Genomic DNA, 24,429 nt, shown 5'->3' with positions numbered 1-24,429 from the left:
GGGAAATATGATGAAATTATGATTTTGAATATCCACTATGAAATTCATAGATATTACATATATATGCATATATATGTGTGTGTGTGTGTGTGTGTGTGTGTGTGTGTGTGTATATACACACACACACACACACACACACACACACACACACACATATGAACATTTGTTTGTATCCTACTTGGAGCAAAATGTAGTTATGATACATAAAGGGAAATGGGAATGGGGTGATTGTGCAAGGGAGATGAGATTCTCCTGTATCTCTACCAATTCATCCTAAAGATGCTCACCAAATTGTACTTGTTGGCCCTGAGGAAGCAGTTGTCCACAACTCTCTGATCTTTGCCTCTGAATGGCAATTCAGTCAAGCCCTTCAAATGTTTACTACAGACATTCATCAATGAGACAGATGCAACTGAGCAGTTCAGGAGATATGAATGGCTATTTTGTGAAGTTAAGGGATTTTTCAAAGAAAAAAAGAGTGCTGTCCCTAAATCAATTATTCATTCAACGAACATTTATCATTGGTTTTATCCAAGACTGCCATCGTGTTTCATGTTTCATTTTGATTTTCCCCATGTTCAGCATATCTGTACTTGAAAATTGTAAATTGATAGTGAAAGCATTATGGATCAGGACTGACAATCATATGATCATTTCACTTCATCCTGTATGCATTTTAATAGTCATTTCAGTGTACCTTAAATTTGATTTGCTGACGATATTGGGAAAAAAAAACTTTTTACAAAATTGTATCAAATCTTTTTTTTCCTTAAAAGTTGGACTTTAAGTTCAATACCAATGATTATCTTTTAGCAGAAAATAACTTCTTACTAAATTGATTTAAAAAAACCATAATACATCTCTTTCCAGGGATATTTAAAATGACAGAACAATTCTAGGCCTCTTTCATCATCAGCAATGTGATGATGTGGGTCTAGGTTATCTCTAAGAGTCACCTTAGCTCTAAAATTATATACTTATATTCTTCATATAGTTTCAGCAATTCTTGTGTTGATAGCTCCCTACTTTAGGCTAAGCTTGCTGTCATAGTATTTTAAAACCCTGGTCACCTCTGTGCCGTGATAAGACATTGCATTAGAACTTCAGCATAGACTCTTAAATCACATAGAACATATACTTGAGCAGCTCTCTTTTGTATGTCTCAAAATTCCATTGTAAAGACAGGTAGATTCCTTAGCTTGGACTGACAAATCATGAATTTTTCCTTAACTGATATTTTTCAATTCTCTTTCCCCCCTCTGCCCCACCCCTTATTTTTGTTAATCTCTTTGTTTTTGTAGGGAGCAGTGTGGAATTCGATTGGTGTGCTGTCTCCAGTATCCGTACCCTGCGTCAACTTGGCAAGAAGACAGTGGTGGTGAATTGCAACCCCGAGACAGTGAGCACAGACTTTGATGAATGTGACAAACTCTACTTTGAAGAGCTTTCTCTCGAGAGGATCCTAGACATCTACCACCAAGAGGTAAAAAAAAAAATAATGAAGGAGAGAAGTGTGCACTCTTTCTCATACATCAATATCTACATCTCTCTCTCTCTCTCTCTCTGTCTCTCTCTCTCTCTCTCGTCTCTCTCTCTCTCTCTGTCTCTCTGTCTCTCTCTCTCTGTCTCTCTCTCTCCTCTCTCTCTCTCTCTCTCTCTCTCTCTCTCTCTCTCTCTCTGTCTTTCTCTGTCTCTCTGTCTATCGCAGTTAGGTGCTCCTGGACCTGGAGTCAGGAAGACCTGAGTTCAAATCTAGCCTCAGACACTTACTAGCTGTGTGACCCTAGGCAAATCACTTAACCTCTTTTTCCTTAATCCACTGGAGAAGGAAATGGTAAACTATTCCAGTATCTTTGCCAAGAAAATCCCATGGACAATTTTGATGCGTTGTGGTCCACAGGGCCACAAAGAGTTGGGCGTGACTGAATAACTGAATAATATACATATGCATGTTATATAACAACATTTAACCTCTTAAGAAGAATACTTTTGAATATCCCAATCCTTATACCATAAAAACCGTGAAAAACTGATCCCTCATGAGACCTTTAAGAATAATGGTTCTTAATTTAAGACTGTAAACTTGCATGGGAAGAAAATTACATTTTTATTTCACATAATTGATTTCCTTTGTGATCCTAATTATTTTGTTTTATGATTTTAAAACCATTATTCCGGGAATGAATCCATAATCTTCACTAGATTGCCAGAATAGGAATCCATGACACACAAGAAAAGGTTAAAAATCCTTATGCTAGAAGTACTTGCCAAGAATGCTCATTTTGCATGAATATTCATGTTTTCAATATTGCAGCAACACCTTGAGGATTATTTTTGTAGCATATGTCACATAAATGTTAACAATTGTACAAAGATGGCATCATGCAAAATGTTTTGGGAGGATTTAATTGTTCATCTAGTTATTTGTTGAACAGGCTACCTTGCCCTTGGAATGCTCCTGTTCAGTGTAGAACAGATGTGCTGAACAGCTCCCACAGCTGAGACATGAGGTAGTGATCAGAAAGGGTCAGCTAATTCTTTTTGCCGCCAGAGTAGACCATTCACCTATAATTTAAAACCCATAGTGCAGAATCATGATTTAGATTACTCTAGCTTTTGCTTCCATTTGCCTGACATTTTTTTCAGTACATGTTGAATGGACCTTCATCGTTATCTTTATTGTTAGTAAGGATGTTGAATTCCTAATCATTTATACTTTGGCATGAATGAATTGCATGAATTGTAAAATCTTTTCCTGACAATAGATGTGATTTTGGAGGAGGTATTAAGAGAATGTTAGTACACAGCATCCAAAGGATGAATAGTGTGCATTTGTATATGTGTTGGATTAAGAGATATATCATAAGAGAGGTGTGCTGGGAAAAGTCCAGCTTGGATATAATAAAAGACATACTGTTCTAATTCACAATTTTACCTAGGGCCAGACCTCTCTAAAGGAGAACCTGCCTTCAAATTAATTCACTAATGTGAAAATTTTAAAAGGCCTATATTGTACTTATAAGGTTCATTCAATAATGCCACTTCTCTTATTACTATTGTCTGGAGCTGAATTGTATAACATTTTATATAGTCTACTATCACTGAACTTCAGATTTCATTTTGTATTCATGGATTAATTGATTTTCAAATAAATATTTTCAACAAGTCTCTCAGTCCTTTCTCTCCTTACCCACCAGAGGACTTTTTGGGGCTATAAATGTAGCTGAAATTCTGAACTGTTACAGCTCTTCTAAGTTCTGCTTACTTCCATGCTCCCTGAGAGATTTTTCTAGAATAAAGTATAGTTGATCTAAGCAGCTTCCATGGAAAAAAAAATTTACTCAGCAAATAGTTTGAGTGGTCTGTTTCTTTTTATGCCTAAAGATGTATGTAAAATTATTTCTCTGAGGACCTGGAAGGTGCTCTACACAAAATAGATGCTTAGTTAATATTTGTTGATTGAAATCGACACATGTTCAATGTGTGCTAATAAAAGTGCCATGCAAGTGGAGAGAGGTAGGGCGATAAGGGGGAGGGGGAAGGGGGAAGAGAGAGAGAGAGAAGAGATATATATATATATATATATATATATATATATATATATATATATATATATATATATAGATAGATAGATAGATAGATAGATAGATAGATAGATAGATATGTGTGTGTGTATGTATATATGTATATATGTACATATATACACACACATATACATATACCTATACACCTATATACATATACATATACATATACATATATATTATATATATATATATATATAGAGAGAGAGAGAGAGAGAGAGAGAGAGAGAGAGACAGAGAGAGAGACAGAGAGAGAGACAGAGAGACAGAGACAGAGAGACAGAGAGACAGAGAGATCATTGTGGAGGTGAGAGATGTAGTAGATTTGGGACTTGACCTGGTCTTGATGATGACTATGATATAGACGAGTAGTTAGGAATGGACGTTGACCTTATAAGAGGCATAAACATGAGCAAAAGCGTGGAGACAGGGATGCATATATTAAGGAACACTGAATTTACTAAAGTTGAGAGCTTGTGTGGAGGATTTCATAAGAGATAAGGCTGAAGCAGAAGATTGGTGGATAGATTGGAGTGGACCTTGAATGTCAGGTTAAGAATTTTTTACTTTATCCTATAAGCTAGTCTCTTGTCTATTGACCTTTGTGTCTCTGTAGAGTTATTGTAAGGGGTTCATAAATCCATATCTGTACCAAAAATAGTCATTTTAGCTTTATTTACCTACAACCAAACATACAGAATGGCAGTATAATAAGTAAGCATATATCCTTCTGTTGGCTATGGTAATAAATATATCTTTGCATGTGTATATATATTACTGTTTTTGAAAATATACTTAGATGTTTTTGAATTAAGTAAAATAGAAATTCATTTAAGTGTTAACAAACCCATTGAAGCTCCTTGTCATTTATTTTCTCAATAAATAGATACTAATAGTATTATTTACTAACATGTGATGTGTCTACAGTTTTCAATGTTTAAAAGAGGTTTTTATACTTTGAAAGGTTAGAAAACACTTCTGTAAGTAAGATTGAGTCATTAATTACTTTCGAGCACTGGAATGTCATGACAGTATTAGTCTTCTAGGAAGATCAATTTGTATTTGATTTGGAGAATGTAGAGGTTTGAGAGACAAGATACATGGTGTCAGAGGAGCACAATACAGTAACAATCTAAGTATGAGGTGCAGCTGAGCTAAGCGAAATAAAATGTAGATTGGTATGATCCCCCTGGGACAGATAGGTGGTACAGTGCTGGGCCTGGAGTCCAGAAAAAGAGTCTTTCTGAGTTCCAGTTGCAGACACTTCCTAGCTGTGTGACCCTGGGCAAGTCACTTAATCCTATTTTCCTCAGTTTCCTCATCTGTAAAATGAGCTGGAGAAGGAAATGGTAAACCACTTCAGTATCCTTGCCCAAATAGAGTCACAAAGAATTGGATATGACCGAGATGACTGGACAACGACAGCAATGATCTCTGTCCCCAAACTGCTCTATCACATCTGTGAATGATACAAATTACATTTATGATTAAATTGCATGTCAGTGTTGTATATATTTTAGAAAATAGTTTCTTGGAGAGCAGACACTAAATATTTAATTTCCTTTGTAGAACACTGCACATGTGAGTACTTACAATTATTCAATGATAGAATAAATGTAAATATCATTATCACTAATTTAGGCATTCCCAGCAAGGAAAATTTAAACATCATTAATACAAGTTGAGAACAGTTGCCCATTCATAATGAAGTTCTACTAATGACTTGTTGTGTGAACTTCTTCCTCAGGCATGTAATGGCTGCATCATTTCCGTTGGAGGACAGATTCCAAATAACTTGGCAGTGCCACTTCACAAGAATGGAGTCAACATCATGGGCACTAGCCCACTACAAATTGATAGGGCTGAGGATCGCTCCATCTTTTCTGCTGTTCTGGATGAGCTGAAGGTGGCTCAGGCACCATGGAAGGCTGTTAATACTTTGGTAAGAAGAAAAATCAATGGCAAATGTCTTTCAAACTTTCTCCTTTCAAGAGAGTGTAGCACAAGGCAGGTGGGCTAAATTTTGTAGAGTAGATTCACATCTTGGTTGCCACATTTCCATCATTTAAGTCAGAAGATTATATGTTGACAAGGTTTTTTTTTTAGGATGAGAGTATCAAAATATTAACAGCAGTATGGTGATTTTTAATTTATAAAGTGTTTGCGCATTATCACATGGCATATATATATGCAAGGTAGTTTGTAAACAAAGCATTATATAAAAATAAGTTATTATTATTCAATTCAAGGGATATTTATTTAGCCCCAACTATGTGCAAAAGAAATAGTCTCTGCCCTTAATGAGCTTACATTCTACTAGGTCAGAATTTGTTAACCTTTTTAGTGTAAGGTTGGTTTTTAAAATATAATTTAAATAAATGATAAATTTCAATTATAGATAAGTGAAAATAAAGATATAATGTGGTTTTTTCCATCCAAGTTCATAATCCCCCTGAAATTTGTCGACAAACCTCTGGGGGGAGGGGAATACAATATGGAAAACTATATATATATATATATATATATATATATATATATATATATATACACACACACACACACACATATATATGTATGTATAGTATGTATACACACAAACATATATGTATATGTACACACACTTATGTGTACACATACATATTCACATGAGTGCATATATATATATATATATATACATACATATGTACATACGTGTGTGTGTGTGTGTGTGTGTGTATGTATAGCTTTAACTAGAGTAATTTTCCAATTCCTCTTCATAGTGGGGAGGTACCACAGGGATCCTGAAGGCTATGCCCAGTGAGCACAAGTTCTGGCAAAGCTTTCAAGACCCTGTTGCTTTTGAGTCTTGATCCTGCAACAGACCATCTGTTGCTAGAGGACAAGTCTTCCTGAATGAGAAGAAACTTATCACAAGAATACTAGATACCAGGTGACAGGTTGTTTTGTTTTGTTTTATTTTGTATTTTTTGGCCATAGCAACTCATGAAATTGTCTAATAAGGTACAGAAAATTGAAGTTCTACATCAGTGGGTCAAGTATGCTTTCATTGAAGAAATTACATGTCCTTAAAAGATTAAAGAAAACCTTATTGTTAAATATTAAGCATTATGTTTGAGGTCTGTGTTCTGAAAGGAAAAATATCAACCTATAACCATTATTTGCCAGAAGTAATGGAAAAAAGGCAACTTTCAAGTGAATCCTCTCTTCACAGCTTAGTTTATCTGTCTTGATACTTCTATAGTAACTGGTCAAGAGGTGTCTTGAAAAGGAAAAGTTAAAAAGACACATACTTTTTTTCCATTCTAGGTAGCTCTTATAGATAGCAAAAAATAAAAAGGTAGAGTGATGAGTGTTAGGTAAACACTCTGATCTGTTGAGGGACAATATTCTTAGGATCTTGTTAGTGGAGTGGCCAATAGTACTTCCAGAAAACTCAATATTGCTTAAGAATGAGACATATTCAACTGGGGCATTGAATCACATGTGCTATCAGGGGAAATTCCTACTTCATCACAAACACACCAATACATAAAAAGTGATGACTAACAAAAATAGAAACAGTAACAACTATAAAAGAAGTTAAGAAACACAGTTATTTTTTAAAAAAGGATAAGAGGGCAGTTTATCAATTTAAATCTGCCCCTCTCTCAAAAGGGCCTACTATAAGGTTGCCTCAGAAAGGACCATTGTTCACCAAAGAGAGAGAGATAGACAGAGACAGAGTGACTGAAAGAGGTACGGAGAGATAGAGGGACAGAGACAGAGAAATATATAGAGATAAAGAGGCAGATAGACAGAGAGAGGCAGAGAAAGAAAGAGACAGAATCAGAGACAGAGAAAGCTCTTGTTTTCTGCAAAGTATTCTCCTGGCCTGCCAAGAAAAGAAGAGAATGATGTGAGGTTGAGCCAAGCTTCTGCTATCTTGTTCAACAGAGACAATAAAAATGAGGTCAAGAGAAGGGAACCCAGAACACATTAATCTTCACCTACTAGTTCTACTCAAGTGAATTAGGTTATATTCCTTCTTGCTATAATCTAGGCCTACTCAGCTCTACCTTCTCGAAAGGTAGAAGCAAAACTACTCCTTCTTACATCCCAAACTCGGCCAGTTCTGAAGATCAAGAGAGATTATCCATGACCTACCTATTTGGGAATGCTCTTTTCTGAAATCTATTGTTCAGTTATAGCTGAGTGAGGAGAGGTGGGATAGTCTTCACTTTTGTCCTTCTTCCAAACAGCTGTAAGGAAACGGTGGCAATTGTTGACTTGAAGTTTGGCAAGGGTGGTGGAAAAGTTTGGTTTTTCACACAAGTGACCCGAGTCCTAACTATGCAAATAAATTGGCTACCTAACCTTAGGCAAATCCCTGGGCCTCAGTTTTCTCCTCTGTAAAAAGAGAAGGTTATATTGAAATTTATAAGTTCTCTTTCAACACAAGTACAACAATACTGAGTTAGATTTGGCATTTAGGAGTACAAATGGATTTTGTGGGCTTAAGCCCTTTTTAGTTTTTAATTGTACTTTTTTGCATGAATGAAAGAGATAAATTTGTTTATTACTTGATCAATCAGCATTGTTCCATACTATGTATTTTTAGCTATTAATGGAAAGATTTGCCATTTCTCTCCTTTAGAAAGAAGCTCTTGAATTTGCAAAGTCTGTGGGTTACCCCTGCTTGCTGAGACCTTCCTATGTCTTGAGGTAACGTATCATCAGTATGAATTGTGTTTTGTTGTGCACTTGAAAAAGAAAATATCCCAAAGAGCAGATACAGAGAATAGAAAAGAGAGTGAGAAAGCTGTGTGCTCCATGAATCGTGCTAAAGCCCTGTAGTTTAATTAATTATATATTTGTGGGGCACCTCCCAATCATCTCAGGCAAGTCGAGGGCCTACATTCTGCCATTCAGTGGATCCTTGGGAAAAGATAACACGAAGCAATTGGGGTTTCTGGATCTCACACTATCACTGAGAATGTGTCCTTGCCATGCTGAGGGAAGAAAATTTTACACTCGGAAACAGGGAAAGGAAAAAAACCCCCCATCAATATAGGAAATTTCTCTTGCAAGCATCTGTTTTTCAACAGTCAGACATAACAGCAAATCTTTGCCTATTGTCAGCCTTGTCTTAGGGTGCCTTTTGTTTAAATGATGATTTTTTAAAGCTCTGATTTTAAGAAAAAAAAGATGCAATGAAAAGGGGGAGGGGAGGGAGATCTTTTAGAGTTAAACTTTGAAAGTCAGTTGACTCACTAATATAGAAGTTGTGAATTATCACTTGCTCCCTTCAGATGTTAACACTTGTAAAGAACTAATTCAGTGAACATTGGATAAGAGAAACAAAATTTGCTGCACACGATTTGCAAATGTAAATGGAATCTTAGACAGGGTCCTTTAAAAATAATGAAAAATTTCAAATGAGGTGGAAAATGTATTTTTATTTAAATGAGATTTTCTATAAACTATAGGTTCATACTACTACCCCTTTGAAGTATTATTTTAAGTAAATTCAAGACTTTAAAAAACTTATGGTAGTAGAATACACAGAATGGGAAGGAATCTTTGCTCTTATTTTTTGGGGAGGGGGTAGGGCAGTGTCCTTCACCTTTTATTATGCAATCACAGCATATAAATGTCATTTTCATTGATGTGCCTACCTTGTGAGGATCGTGGTGCTTAGACATGGCAGAAGCTGATGTTTTCTTATCTGCCCTTTTGGCCACAATTTATTCCTCACATACCTAGTTTTTGTTTGCTTCACTTTCTTACAGAGCTAATAGTGTTATTTTTAGGAACTACCCCCACCCCATGCCACCTGAAGGTTTATCTGGAAAATAAGAAAGTGGAAGCACTTTCTGCAGAAATCTGGAATAAGTTGGGAAAGTAGCTGGAGGAAAGGAAGTTGAAAGTCCCTTTTGCTGTCTTTTAAAACAAGCAGAAAGTAAAGCTGACTTCTTACTTGTATTCATTTTTCCTTTACCCTCTCTTCATCTTTTCTCCCTTGTTTTTCCTTCAGATTCATTTTTCTCTTATTATAAACAAGCAAAAAACCTCACAAAACCCTCTAACTTTAGAGTAAATTCCTCATTTTCAGACAGTACTCTTTCAAATACCCAGAAGGAAGGACATAGTTGAACAAACCCCAGTCAAATACTGTATATTTACAAATTTTGTCTAACGGTTCAATTTCACCTTAGAAATAGCACGCTTTTCACATTATTATAGTGACTGATGGGCCTAAAGAACTAATAAAAGGATCCTTTTGGATAGTGCATTGATGGCAAATATAACCAGGCAACCTTAGAATAAATCTGAAGCCAGTGGTGAGCTCTGATGAAGCCAGGTTAGGGGTACATTAAGTCCTGCTTCGAATCCTGTTGAAAAAGTGAGAACCTCCTGCCACATAAAGTAGACATACTCCGCCCTTTGAAGACCTGAATCAGAGAGGGCTGCCTTGGGGTAGGTACACCAGAGAGCTGTGAGCCTTATCTTTTTATTCTTCAGTAGGGTCTTTTTTCCCCCTCAGTATTTTACTGAGGTTGATTGTCTCAGTGAGTAAGTAGAATAATGACTCACTTTAGAGACAAGAACCCTCTTTTGCAGCCCAGGCTGAAACAAGAGATTGGAACTACAGAGGTTGCTTCGAAATGTTCTGAGAATCAGAGTAGTCCCGTCTTGCATGCTCTGCTTCTGAAGCCATAAAAGAAACTAACCTGCTTTTTTTTTTTCCATTTCACAGTGGGTCTGCCATGAATGTAGTATTCTCTGAGGATGAGATGAAGAAATTTCTAGCAGAGGCAACTAGGGTCTCACAGGTATCACTTTTATCTCTTTCCCACCCTCTCATTAATTATAGCCCAATTTCTTTTTTTTCCCTTTTCTTTTTCTTAATATAATGTTATTGGGTAAGTATATTCTGACCATTAGTCTCCTTTGTATACAAATGAGATGATTTAGCTACAGGCATTTATGGTTAGATTTTTGTAGACCTCTCAGGGCAGATAGCTGGAGTTTAGCACATAAAGAATCAAAACAGAGATTTACCTATTTGCAGCTCTAGGCATATGGCTGGTTAAGAGCTCTTGAACTGCTTATGGATTAGATGCCAAATAATAGGGGCACTGGGGCTTCTTACATTGAACCATCTCAATCATGATACTCAATAAAAAATAAGGCTTTTATGGTTTTTAATTTAATGTAATTAATTAATTAATTTAATTTAAACCTGGCTAGGTACTTTTGCTTTTGTCAGCAGTGTGGATTTATACTAAATGCCCTCACTCAGCTTATCGATTTTTTCTCTTTTGATGCCCTCCTGCACTTGTAAATTAATAAAGTTTTGTACCATTTTCTGGTAACTCAACTGCTTTCCTCTGCAGCCTGCTTGTTTTTCTTTTTCCCACTGGTATTGCCTTGGTGCTATCTGCTTAAGATTTACCCAGTGGGGTTATTGATCTATAGACCTTGTTCTGTAGAAGATGAAAGTAGTGTTTTCCTTTTAAATGCTTTCAAAAGCTAGTTGGGGTAAAAAAAAATTCACAGGGAAGAGTTTGATGTTAAGTGAATGAAATTTGGAGGCAGCTGAAGAGTGAAATCGGAGGCATTTCAAAGAGAAATGAAGAGTGCGAACGGTTTCCATACAAATGAAGGCAGACACCTCTTCTGTACAGTGGTTATTGTCTTCATTGAACTTTCTGGTAGTAGAGATTTTGGGCGTTTGAGGAAAAGGAAGGAATATAAAATAAAATAAACACTCTGGGTTTTCAATCCAGATCTGATTAGAAGTCTGGTAACTGGTACGTAGAATTGATTACAGTGGTCAGCTTTAGCAAATCCAAAGTTTGGGGAAAGAGAAGGTCCATTCTGTCTATCGCCTTAAGTTCCTTTCACCCCAAGTTCTTATAATGTTCCATTTTTGAAGAGAAGAGAATGATATAGGTAAATATTTTATTTCCAGACTCTCCTAAACTACTCATACTTAGATACCTTTCATCTCACTAAGAACATTAGATTTCACTGGGCCTCTGTACTAAGGACCCAAACTTGTGGCCTTTTATCTACCAAACAGAACCTACATGAGCTCTCTGTGGGACTAACATTAAGTCACATTGCTGTAATCGAGAATCCAAGTGCCGTAACCCTCCTTGCTCAAGGCTTATACTCAGATTATTGAAGGATCTGTAACACTCACCTCAGTTTACCTTGCAGTGAGAACAGACCTCATGTCAGTTTTTAGGGGCTATTTCAAATGTTCATTCTAGTGATTAGTGAGTTTTTTTCCTATTTCAGAATAATACCTCCACCATCAAAAGTATATCTATTTTTCCACTGACTTCACAAGTACAAGACAGAGTTGGTAAATAGTTCATTTGAAAAAAAAGATCCAAAGTTGAAGGAATTACAAATGTTTATCCTAATAAAGAAAATACTTAGGAGAAACATGATAATTATCTTCTAGTATTTGAAGGGCTGTCGTATGGAAAAGAGATTTAGCTTCTTTTTGACCCCAGATGGTGGGACTAAGATCAAATGGGTAGAAGTTACAAAGACAGAAGGTTTAGGCTACTTTTATAGAAAAATATGTTAAGAGTTAGATATCCAAAATTAGAATGGACAGCCTTCGGAGGTAACTTTCTCCTTGCTAGAGGTCTTCAAGTAAAGGCTGGATAACCACTTAGTGAGGTAATTGTAAAAAAAAAAAGATTCTTATTCAGGCTGGATTAGATGGTTGCTGAGGTCCCTTTCTGCTCTAAGATTCTATGTTTGGGAGACAGACAGAAGCTGAACCAAGAACAGTAGATTAAGTGATGGGATTCTGATGGACATGGAAGCTGGAAGTTTTCCATATTAAAAATGTATATTTTTTCAGGTTTTATGCAATTTTAGAATTTATTTTTAGTTCACCTATCACTAGAAAGCGAGAAAGGTCTCTAGCATAACTATCTACCCTTAAATATTCATGTTCTTGCAGAAGACGTTTATTGTAAAATATTTAGAATTAAGTTATTACCTGACGATCTCCCAGCTGGCATTCACATAAGCTACATCACTCATTTGGTACTCTACATAGTTTCAGCTACAAGATTTCATTTTCTGTTTTGTTCTTGTGACAGGAACATCCAGTTGTGTTGACAAAATTTGTTGAGGGAGCTCGAGAAGTGGAAATGGATGCTGTTGGCAAAGAAGGAAGAGTAAGAACCCAAGCCTTCCCTCCTACATTTCTGCCCTCACTCTCCTATTTTTTAATCTCAAATTGTTGAAACCTTACAAGCATTAGAATTCATGGATAGATTTAGGAAAACAGATTTTTAAAACTCAGTGGGAAAGTAGTTTAGTACAATTAAAAATACTAATTAATTGGCATTTCAGCTGATGTCACAGATGCCATATTTCCTATTTTTTTTACCTGTTAGAAATTCCTTTGAAAATTTTCAGAATTAATTATCATCCTGTTGTTAGAGTTCTTTTAAAATATATTCTCCTTCATTTCCTTTTTCTGTAGTTTTCCTTTCATATTTCAATGGAGGCTCTAAATATACCCAACAGCTCTGATGTTTACAATTGAAGCCTCTGCTCTTTTTCTCTGCAGGTTTCTCTGATCCTTCCTTTGATTGGGTTAGCAAAGGCAAAGAGTGGTTATGGTAGGGTAGATGAAGATAATGATATAAAAATTACCGCACTATATTAGATCTTTGTCTACTCAAATTTGTTGCTAGTTATATGCAGCCTTTGGAGAAAAATGAGAATTCTGGAGAATGCATAAAAGTAGAGCATGTTGTTTCATCTGAGAAAATAAAAATGCATTTGGAGGCTAGGCCATTTTCTTTCCATATGGGAATCCTTTTATAATATCCTCAAAAGTGACCATCCTACCTGTGCTTAAACACTTTCAGTTTGTTCTCTCACAGGGCACCCCATTCAAATTTTGAAGAGCTATAATTATTTGAAAATCCATTCCCGCTGTTATTTATACCCATTAGTTCTAGTTCTGCTCTTTGGTCCTACATGAAACAAATTAAAAATTGCTTCCATATATACCCTTTAAAATATTTGAACACTGCTATGATGTATTCCCTATACTCATTGTCTGTGTTTTCAGGCTTAACATAGCCATTTGCTTAATCTGTTCTCTGTATGTCATGGTTTCTAAGTTCTTCATTATCTTTGCTAATCTCATTTATTTGCTCTAGCTTATCATCAGCTTCTTAAAATTTATGACAAAGAATCTCATATTAAATTCTACATGTGGTTTTACCAATCCATACACACTAGGACTTTGACTGACCTCCCTTATTCTGGATACCACTATAATACCACTAGTGCACTCCAAGATTAAATTAGGTTTATTGGAATGCCTATTATATTGTTGACTTATATTGAGGCTGCCATCAACTAAGCCCTCACAATCTTTTTTCCTGTGAAATCTGTTAACAATTTACAATTATATAGTACTTAAAGATTTGCAAATTGATTTTCTTACAAAAAAACTGTAAAGTGCAGAATTGTAAGTATTATCCTGTTTTTATGGATGAAGAAATCAGGGTTAAGAGAGATGAGGGGACTTGCCAGAGGTCGAAAGTGAATATTGATGTCAGGATTCAAGCCTTGATCTTTTCTGACTTCAAGCGTAACATCCTTTCTCATAGGACATCATGTCTCTGTTAAGCCAAATCTTCCCTGTCCTGAACTGGCACATTTAGTTTGGGGAACTTAAATGCATGACATTTGATTCAATTTAATTTTTGTTAGTTCTAGTTTATTGTTCTAGCTTTGTTAGATTTTTCTCTTAGTCCTATAGGGATGTTTCCCTATCATTTCTACCCACTGATCATTCCCTTTGGGTCTATACAGAATAAGAGCCAGTCGGAACTGGGTTCAAGTTCAACCTTTGATACATACTAGCTGTGTGACCTTAGGCAAGTCATTTGTTCTCTAAGGACTCTAGGAAGATTTTCAGGACTATGACTTGCAGAGAAAGAGATAACTTGCATTGAAAGTGAGAGCAGAATGAGACTTCCATCAGATGTCTAAGTCATTGAAAATTCCCCCTTTCTTACTACATTTTTGCTTCTGTTCCTTGGTAGTTTTATGTATTTGGAAAATATCATTCCAGTCCTGAATCTGGCTAATCAAGTTTCCACAATATTGTTGCTTCTCTTTCTCTTTCATTATCTTCCAAATGTTTTTTATTTCTGTTCTCACATTTGGGATGACAATGTGTATTCTTTCTTAACAGAAAGTGTAACTCTTCTATATCATTTACTACATTTCTTTCTTTTGAGTGTGGAATATAGCATTTCATGTTTTCATCAGAACTTTCATCCCCACAAATTTTACTAATATATTGGCAATACATAGCCAGTAATTGTGTAACTTTGTCCATGACTAAATCATACTTCCTCTCAGTTAAAAAAAAATAAGCTACTACCCATAAAATTCAGTCCTACTGTTCAAAACTTTCTACCAGTCATCTTTTCCTCACTTTCCCCCTTTTTCCTTTTGAAGTACCTTTACTGAAAGAATTATTGAAAGTACCTCTCTCCCAAGTCTTTCAATTCATTAACCAGAACTTTAAAGTCAATCAATTAACAAATATTTATTAAGTGCTTATTTATGCACTGTGGTTATAAGGGAAAACAGTCTCTGCCCTAAAGGAGTTTACATTCAAATAAAGGAGTAAATAAGTCTGTCAATAGTATATACAAATACATTTGGAGTAGGTGAAAGGTTGTTTTATAGGGAAAGACACCATAAGCAGCTAGGGCACCAGGAAAAAGGTCTCCTTGAAGTAGCCTTTGAGATGAATCTTGGCACAAATCAGAGATTCTAAAAGGTAGACGTGAAGAAGGAACAACCAGCATAAAGATGGGAGATGAGTATTATGTGTAAGGAGTTAACAAGGAGGCCAATATGCCTTGATTGTAGAGTAGTGAGAAATTCCAGAATTCTTTTCATAGTGTAAGTTATTTCCATATTACTTAGCAGAAGTGAGTACTAGCCACTAAGATTTATGGTTCTGTATAACATACACACTCTAGTAAGAAAACTTACTTCTCAATTAGTCATATCATGACTCTGTATATCCACCATTGTTCCATTCAGTGGGTTATCACCAAAAGGATTGATCCATTGTTTTGGGGCAGGTGTTCTCCTTATTAGAACTGGGGATTAACTAATTTCTTTTTCCCATCTCCCTCTCTTTTTTTTGTAGGTTATTTCCCATGCCATTCTGAACATGTGGAAGATGCAGGGGTCCATTCAGGAGATGCCACTCTAATGCTGCCAACACAAACCATCAGTCAAGGAGCCATTGAAAAGGTTATAATTATTATACAATGATGCAAGGATTTAAACCAAATGCAAAGATATCAATATATTTTTACAGAATGTGTAATGATTCAAAACACATTGATATTATGCTTTAATCAATGTAGGTAGTCCCTCTGCTGGACAGTTGTAGGGCCTCTACTCTTCTTATTCTGTGAAAATTCTTGCCCATGTTTTTTATAAATACTCTAGATGTTGTACATAATTTAACTGAGGACTACTTCTTTTAAAAAAAATAACTCATGGATACTACTGTAGAATGCATTGCATCAAATTGATTTCTCAAGATCATTTATTTCTTAAGACATTTCAAAGAAAAAAACTAGTTATCTTCCTCCCCTTTTAAAGATAAATTCAATTTTATTAGATGTCTTAAAATCCTTCCCAAGTATGAATACTCTGATTCAATATGTAACAAACAATTATAGATTAATATTTTCAAACTATAATTTAGATTTGTAAGGCATTTCTCACAGCCAATATCCATTGAGTATTATCTTTCAGTTGTTATATCTAGTTTGCTTAGTATTGTATTTCAGAAAATCCTGCTTTCTTTTTCTTCCATTCTAAAATATTTTGTTTCGATGGAAGTCACATGGCTCTTGGAAATATTAGATTGAGGAATAGCTCAAAACAACAATGGAACTACATAAAACACACCTGTTTCAAATATATCCCAGCTTCAGGATAATGATCCCAAAAACTCTAACTAATTTTCCAAACCTTCCAGAGCTCAGTCAGTCCCTGGAAGTGATCCACAGGTCCCTGTTTCTTTCATCTTCTCGTTAAATTGGTGCACTGCTCTCTAAAAGGAAACATGTGAAGAGCCCATGACTCCTTTCATCAGTTTGCTCTTCTGGCATGGCTACCTCTGATTTTCAGCTAGATTCACACAACATATATGTGACTCTTAGGGCCTTCCTACAGAGGAATGCAGCTTCCTTCCCACTCTAATCCACCTATCTTAGTTTAACTCCCATCTGGGACAGGGCAATTGTCCCAGGGGTGCAACATAAAAGAAAGCTGTCCTGCCTTTTTTTTTTTAGTACTCTGTAATTTCAGGACCTACACTTCTCAGCAGGTGAAATTTTAGGTTTTGTGAAGGAGTTTGGTCCATATCTTTTGCTGCTGGGATCACTAGTCTGAAAAGTCCTCTGCTAGCCATCAGATTGAATCTAGAAAAAATAGCTGCTTGTGTGATTGAGGAAAGGTAATAATGGATAAATTATGTATTTTTTCCACTGGCCACGGTGCCTAATTTTTATCAATAACAAAAAAAAAGCATCATAGATAAGATTTATCAGGAAGTTGGCAGTTGTAGAAATTAAAATGTTGAGGAAATATGCTTTATTTAACTTGCTTTATTAATGCTATATATGTATATACTAATATCATTATGGCATTATTTTATCTCTTCACCCTAGGTAAAGGATGCCACCAGAAAAATTGCAAAGGCCTTTTCCATCTCTGGGCCGTTTAATGTACAGTTTCTTGTGAGAGGAAATGATGTCCTGGTAAGAATTGCTATTGTTGTTTGAGAAGACACTACTTATAACTGCAGTTTTAGGTCAGGTCAGCTTGGGTGTCACAGATATTCTATTTCTTTGCGGATACCAACCAGAGAGTCACTGAGACTACTACAATTATTTGTCTCTGTGTGTGGGATGGTGCTGAGCACGTAATACCTGCCTTGTTTGATATCATATGCTCTGTGCCATTGATATGTCATTCATGACTTTGTTAAGCATACTGAGTTACTTGTAAGGAAAGTATGATCTCTGTCCATACAGTGTGGTAAATTGAGGGTATAACAGGTTTTTAAAATTGCTGTCTGTCAGCAAACATATTGGTGTGCTACTGAGTTACAAGAAAAAAGCAGGACTATTTGAATGCCATTTAAAAAAATATGATATAGGAACTAGGTTAGCCTTCATTAATTTAGACTATATTAAAACTTTGGGGAAATTATTCTCCAATCCTTCATGATCCTAGGGCATTTCAGACTATATCTTATGTGATGAATGGTATGTACTACTATAGAGTGGTCCTTACCTTTTTCATCACCTCATTCAATTTAATCTTTATCTCCAGGTGATAGAATGTAACTTGCGAGCTTCCCGATCATTCCCCTTTGTGTCCAAGACTCTTGGAGTGGACTTCATTGATGTGGCCACGAAGGTGATGATTGGAGAAAACGTTGATGAGACACATCTTCCTACATTAAATAACCCCATAATTCCTGCTGATTATGTTGCTATTAAGGTAAATTTAAGATACATATAAAATGCATAATGTATATACATATATTCATATGTGTATGTGTATGTATATATGCATGTATATATATGCATACACACACATATACACACACACACACGTGTGTGTGTGTGTGATCTTCTATAAGAAGCCTGTCCAATTCCTCTTCAGTCTTAGTGCCTTTCCACTGTGACTACCCCCAATTAATCCTGTCTATATCTTGTTTGTAAATAGGTGTTTGCATGTTGTTTCTCTCATTAGTCTATGAGTTCTTTAAGGGCAGGAACAATTTCTTGCATTTCTTTGTAGCCCTAGTGCTTAACCTAGTACTTGGCACATAGTAGGTAGTTACTAAATGCTAATTGACTAACTAGTAACACCAGGCAAATGAACAGAAGAAATTTGTCACTGAAGATAAAGTTGATCTCAGTGGAGACCTAATAGATAAAGATGCCAGATTAAGAGTCTGTTTAGACCATTCTCATTATAGGGTTATTTGAGCCATTTACTTCTTCTATAAAATAGGTAGAGCACTGCATTCTCACAGTGACCCAGATGTCAAGAAAAAACCAGATGATAATATTGGTGATTCACAGTATAGGGTGGGAATTGTCAGTCCAATGCAATGTCTTATCCTATAATCAAAAATTTACATATGTGAATCAAAGATTTTTATGCTTGTGTTTTCATGGTAGAAGAAATGTGTAGAAATTGGACACCAAGAAATTGTTAATGTAACATCATTAATATCCCTTCAGGAGAATTAGAATGTAATTGGAGGTGAAATAATATGATTAAAAAAACTGATGAATCAAATAATTATAGGAAAAAATGGAGAATTTCACAAAAACAACAACTGTCATGGCAACATACTAAATGACAACATAGCAATATGTTGTGGGATACAACTAAAGCATTTCTGAGGGGGAAATTTATATCTCTATATGCTTTCACCAATAAAATAGAGAAAGAACACATTAATTAGGCATATAATTAAAACTTGAACAACAAACCACAAATCCCTAAGTAAATAACAAAGTAGAAATAATGAAAACTAAAGAAGAAATTAATAAAATCAAAAGCAAAATACCCCTGAATTGATAAGTAAAACAAGGAGCTTTTAATAAACAATAAAATACACATTTAGTTAAATTAATTTAAAAAGAGAGGAGAAGCAAAATTTTCACATCAAAAATGAAAAAGGAGAACTCACCACAATTTAGGAAAAAAATTATCAAACAATTTCATCCAATTGTCTGCTAACAAAACTGGTATCTCAGAGGAAATAGATGAATAGCTACAAAAAATATAATATACCCTGTTAACAATATTTAAATAACCCAATGTCAGAAAAAATAAGTTAAACAAGCCATAAATATACTTTAAAAAATTCTGGGACTGGATCGATTCACATATAAATCCTATCAAATATTTAAGGGACAATTAATTCCACAGACACACACACACATACAGACACACACATACATATGCTGTCTGCAAAAATAAGAGGAGAAAGCACCCTTCTGATATCTTTCGATAATATAACTGTTGGCCTTAATATCTAAAACAAGGAGAGACAAAACAGACAAAGAAAACTATCCCTAATAAAATATCAAATATCCCTAATAAACATTGATATAATATTTTTAAATAAAATATTAGCAAATAGGCTATGCTTACACATCAGGAAAATTATGCACTTATGACCATATTGTGTTTATACAAAGAATGTAGAAATGGTTCAACATTAATCATATAAATATAATAAATCTTGTTAATAATATACATGATAAAAACCATATGTTTATATTAAAGGTTGCTGAAAAGGCTTTGACAAAATACTATGCTCATTTATATTAAAAACTCTAGAAATCATTCCTTAATATAGCAAATAATATTTATCTAAATCCAAGAGCAAATATTATATGTAAGAGAAAAATCTGAGGCTTTTCCATTAAGATCTAGGATAAAGTAATGCTGTCCATTATCACTACTACTATTCATAGTGCTATAAATGTCAAATAAAGCAATAAGACAAGAAATAGTAATTGAGGGAATAAGCATGCAAAGAGGAAACAGAATTATTGGATGTTGTGGATAATGTAATGGTGCAGTTATAGAATCCTTAAGTCAACTCAAAAATTAATTGAAATCTCTAAAAACTTCAAGAAAGTTTCAGGATATAGGATAAATCCATATAAATTATCATCATACATATATTATTAAAACCAACAAAACCTAGCAGGAAGAGCTAGAAGGAGAAATTCCTTTCAGAATAACTATAGAAGTTATAAAATACTTGAGAGTGACAGTTGAAATCTTTCAGTAATAAGTAGAGAAAGACCATCACTGTTTTAGTATTCATATTTCAGGTGAAGATGCATATTCTTCTTACAAATTATGTTACAAAGCCCTTCAATTATTGTGTCTGTCAATGAGTAGTAAATTGTGAAATTTCTTTGGGGAGGGAGCAATGATTTAATCCTGAAATATCTTTTGTTATTTGAGAATGTGATTTATGAATTTTATAACTTTGTATTCTCCCTGCTGTATATACTATACATACATATGTATATATATATATATATATATATATATATATATATATATATATATATATATATATATATATATATATATATATATGGGTGTCTGTGTGCATATGTGTAAGGATTATGGATAAGACAGAATAATTGTGGCTCATGACAGATAAATAACTTAAGGAAATGTGGAATTATATATATAGTATAAACATATTTATATATATGTATATGTATATATATATGTATATATTTCCATTTATACACATATAGGGTAGAGAGCCTTGGAGAGAGGACAATTACAGTTCAGCTTCTGCTTCTAACACTTACTATTTATATGAACCTGGGAAAGCTATATTTCATTATCCCACATGACTCTCCAAAATTATAAATTACAGAACAAGTGCTGTATTGGTCAAGGGAGCATCCTCATTAGGAGTTCTCCTATACCAATTCAATTAGAGATGTGGACAAATACACACATACTTAACATGTATATGTGTATCTCTTGGTTAACATCTCTATCTGTATCTATTTTACCATTAACAGAAATGACCAATACTTCTGAAAAGAGCCCTTCCTTTCCTTTTCACTTCTTAGTCATCATTTAGCATTTAATGACACATTAATGCAGTTTGTAAACTCTAAAGTGCTCTAGAAATACAAGTTTTTGTTATTACAATTATGTACTTAAAATATCTCCTAATTACTCTTTAGCAGTTGCTATAGCAGCAACATAGTGGGATGGGCGGATGCTTACTAGTGGCATTTCTGTTCTGAAGTTGAGGTAACTGAGCTTAAGAAATATTAAATGAGTTCCCTGGGGTATATCCAGTGTTCTGTAATTAGGAGTGGAATTAATAAAATAAATTGTTCCTGAATTTGGTGCTTTTAGGGTGAAAATAGGCAATATACATGGGCATAAAAAAGAAATAAATATTTGGTTTCAAAGTAAATTTCACTGATAAAGTAAAAAAAATCTCTCATCTCTTCATATCACATGAAACTTCTTGGCAGAAATATTTGTAAACAGAATGTTTTCTGAAGCTTTTAAAGAGGTGTCAGCAACTGTTTAATGTTTAAGAAGTCAGTTCACAGACAGCCATTTCTGGCAAGGTTGCCTGTTCCAAGTCCAAATCATCAGAATGTGGAGATGAATGTTTAAAAGCCCTACTAAGAAAAAAATAATATGTTTGAACTCTTTGTCTTGGGAGTTTGATGCCCAGTAGACTTTGCGTTAAATCACTGTTTGGAAGAAATTTCTGTGTAGGCTAGATTAGAAACTTTGGCATGGACTGGTCACAGGGGCTCTATTACTGAAAGAATTTGTGATCATTTAACCCATATTTTTTGGCTAAGAATGCAGGAAATTCTTGGAACTGAATTTTATAGCAATCTTTCAGGTCAGTAGCCTTCCCCAGTGAGATGCTGATGTGTCTACTACATCCCAAATAAATTTTGTAGGAGATGACTAGTTTTCCTTTTATCTTTCTTTTTCCTTATTTTTCATTAGGCCCCAATGTTCTCCTGGCCCCGACTGAGAGATGCAGACCCCATTCTTCGATGTGAGATGGCTTCCACTGGAGAGGTACTTAGTTAATGATCTTTAGACTTATTATTATCATTATTATTATCACCATCATTATCATCATCATCATTATAATCATTAACATCATTATTAATAAACCAGATTTAAAAGACATAATCTTATGATCTGGTAATGTGTTTGAAAAACAAAAGAAGAGAACATAAAAGCTGATTGCAATCAGAATAACTCTTAAACTCCTTTAAGGTTAATACCTATACTTGCTTGGCCAAATTATTTCTCTTACCTCTTATTTTTCAATGTGATAATATACTATTTCTAATTCCCTTCTAGATACCACAATGAAATTTTATTTTTCTAAGTATTTATTATAAGCTATCCAGGAAAGCTCATGGAACCTTTATTATAAGGTCCTAAAAACTTTTGCTACCTTTGCACTAATACATTCATCTTAACAGTATTAGGAATTTAACAATAGGGATATTCAACTACATAAATTGAGTGTAGTATACTAATATATGCAGAAGCCTAAAAACAGATTATAAAAATCCATGTACAAACAAGTCCCAGGAGGATTTATCTGAAAAAGCAATGTAATGGGACTGACCACTGGATGTCCCCCTTTACTTGTATTGGGACTCTTTTGGAGGGTTTTTCTTTTTCTTTCTTTTCGTTTTGTGTGTTTTTTTTCCCCCTTGATGGGGGAGGTTTTTTTTTTTTGAGTATAAAATGTTTTGGGTTTTTTTTTTTTTCGGAAAATGCTGTCATATTTTGGAAAGTTCTCTACATGCCAGTGTCAGTATATTTTATGAATCATCTAGCCTTTGACAGACATACTAGCTGCAAACTTCAAATTCTCATCACTGCACGTCAAAGTGGTAACATCAAATTGTGGAGTGTGGGTATTTACCTACCCTTTGTGTGAATGAAACATTTTCTAAAGGAAAAGTAATAATTGTATCAAATACATGATATTTTTATGACTGCATAGTTATAAGTAAGATATAAAGCAGGAAATCAATGAAATAGAGACAGTGAGGGAAAGACAGATGGTTAGTCTAGTCATGTCAGGTGGAATGGAGGGTCATTGCTTTCGCCCCTTTGCTACATTTTATAATCATTTCCCCAAATGCAATCTAATTTTTGCTGAAGACTAATAGGCTGGGAAAACTGAACTTTAAAATTAATGATATCATTCCATGTTTCCATTATGTATAAGAAGGAGCTCTTCAGGTTAAGCTTGGTATTTGGGATAATACAGTAGTAGGTCTGTATTCAATCAGCCCAGTTTTCAATATGTTGAAAGATCTGTTTTCCATTAGTGCTGTTTTCTGTGGAGTGGTCTATCTGTTTTCAGAGTTTAATGGTCAAAGAAAACACCCTCATGTCTTTGCTCCCTCCAGACATACATTTCTGGAGCTGATGAGAAAATGAAAGGGTTAGAAACGAAGCCAATTTTTGCAGATGGAAGTGGAGAATATTTTATTCATAAAAGAGATCATTCTTATGAGTTAGAAAGATCTATATTCACAAGTATCACAAAGTAAGATGTCAGAAGGTCTGTCTCACAGCTAAAATAAGAATAAGTCTTGTTTAGTGAAAGCTCAATTATTCTTTAAAGAGACATTTTCAGTGCACACATGTCTTGTTTGGGATTGAATCAACCTCTGCCCTTGGTGAAGAAGTTGTATTTTACTTTCCTTAATGGTAAGATGCTTGTCAGTACTAATCCTTCTGGGGAATCTGACCATTGATCTGGGCTTCTTGTTTCTGCTTTATTGCGGAAGTTCCTTGCGAGCTCCAGTCTGGAATCTTTTTCTCTTTTCAAGCCTCCAACTTTAGTTCTTAGTGCCACAGATGACCTCACTCATTGAAACCATATGTTGTGGGCTTCTTTATCTATTCTAATTTATACTTTAAAACCTTACTACATCTGCAACCATCTTTCCATCTTTTCCTTTGGCCTCTGAAAATGAGATCTCTTTGTCAAGGTTAAACTCTCCATTTTTACCCTTGACCTTATCTTCACCCATCTCTGCTAGGACTTTGTTTTACTGACTATTCCTTCATATTCCCTCTTTCTCGCCTTCCTTTTCTTAAACTTTCTCTCTCCTATTTTTCTCTTCTCCTGTCTGTTCTTATTCTTTGTCTCTGTCCTTTACCCTCCTTGCCATCTCTG

The 24,429-nt window shown here is 34.8% G+C and overlaps 1 protein-coding gene across 1 annotated transcript in view; it reads left to right on the top strand.

Annotated features, from left to right (window-relative positions):
- The window catches only part of CPS1 (carbamoyl-phosphate synthase 1), a 151,648-nt gene that overhangs the window by 107,197 nt on the left and 20,022 nt on the right, over positions 1-24,429 (top strand). The window contains 10 exon segments of the mRNA XM_021008717.1: positions 1,302-1,483; positions 5,332-5,526; positions 8,218-8,285; positions 10,321-10,396; positions 12,695-12,772; positions 15,793-15,805; positions 15,808-15,899; positions 17,333-17,422; positions 18,000-18,170; positions 22,218-22,292. Coding sequence (XP_020864376.1) covers positions 1,302-1,483; positions 5,332-5,526; positions 8,218-8,285; positions 10,321-10,396; positions 12,695-12,772; positions 15,793-15,805; positions 15,808-15,899; positions 17,333-17,422; positions 18,000-18,170; positions 22,218-22,292 — 1,040 coding nt within the window.

Source organism: Phascolarctos cinereus, unplaced genomic scaffold (assembly GCF_003287225.1).
Source record: "Phascolarctos cinereus isolate Bilbo 61053 unplaced genomic scaffold, phaCin_HiC Scaffold_7;HRSCAF=346, whole genome shotgun sequence".
In the NCBI taxonomy this organism is placed as follows: domain Eukaryota; kingdom Metazoa; phylum Chordata; class Mammalia; order Diprotodontia; family Phascolarctidae; genus Phascolarctos; species Phascolarctos cinereus.
Note: the sequence above shows the minus strand (reverse complement) of the source record. Positions and strands in the feature narration are given on the sequence as shown.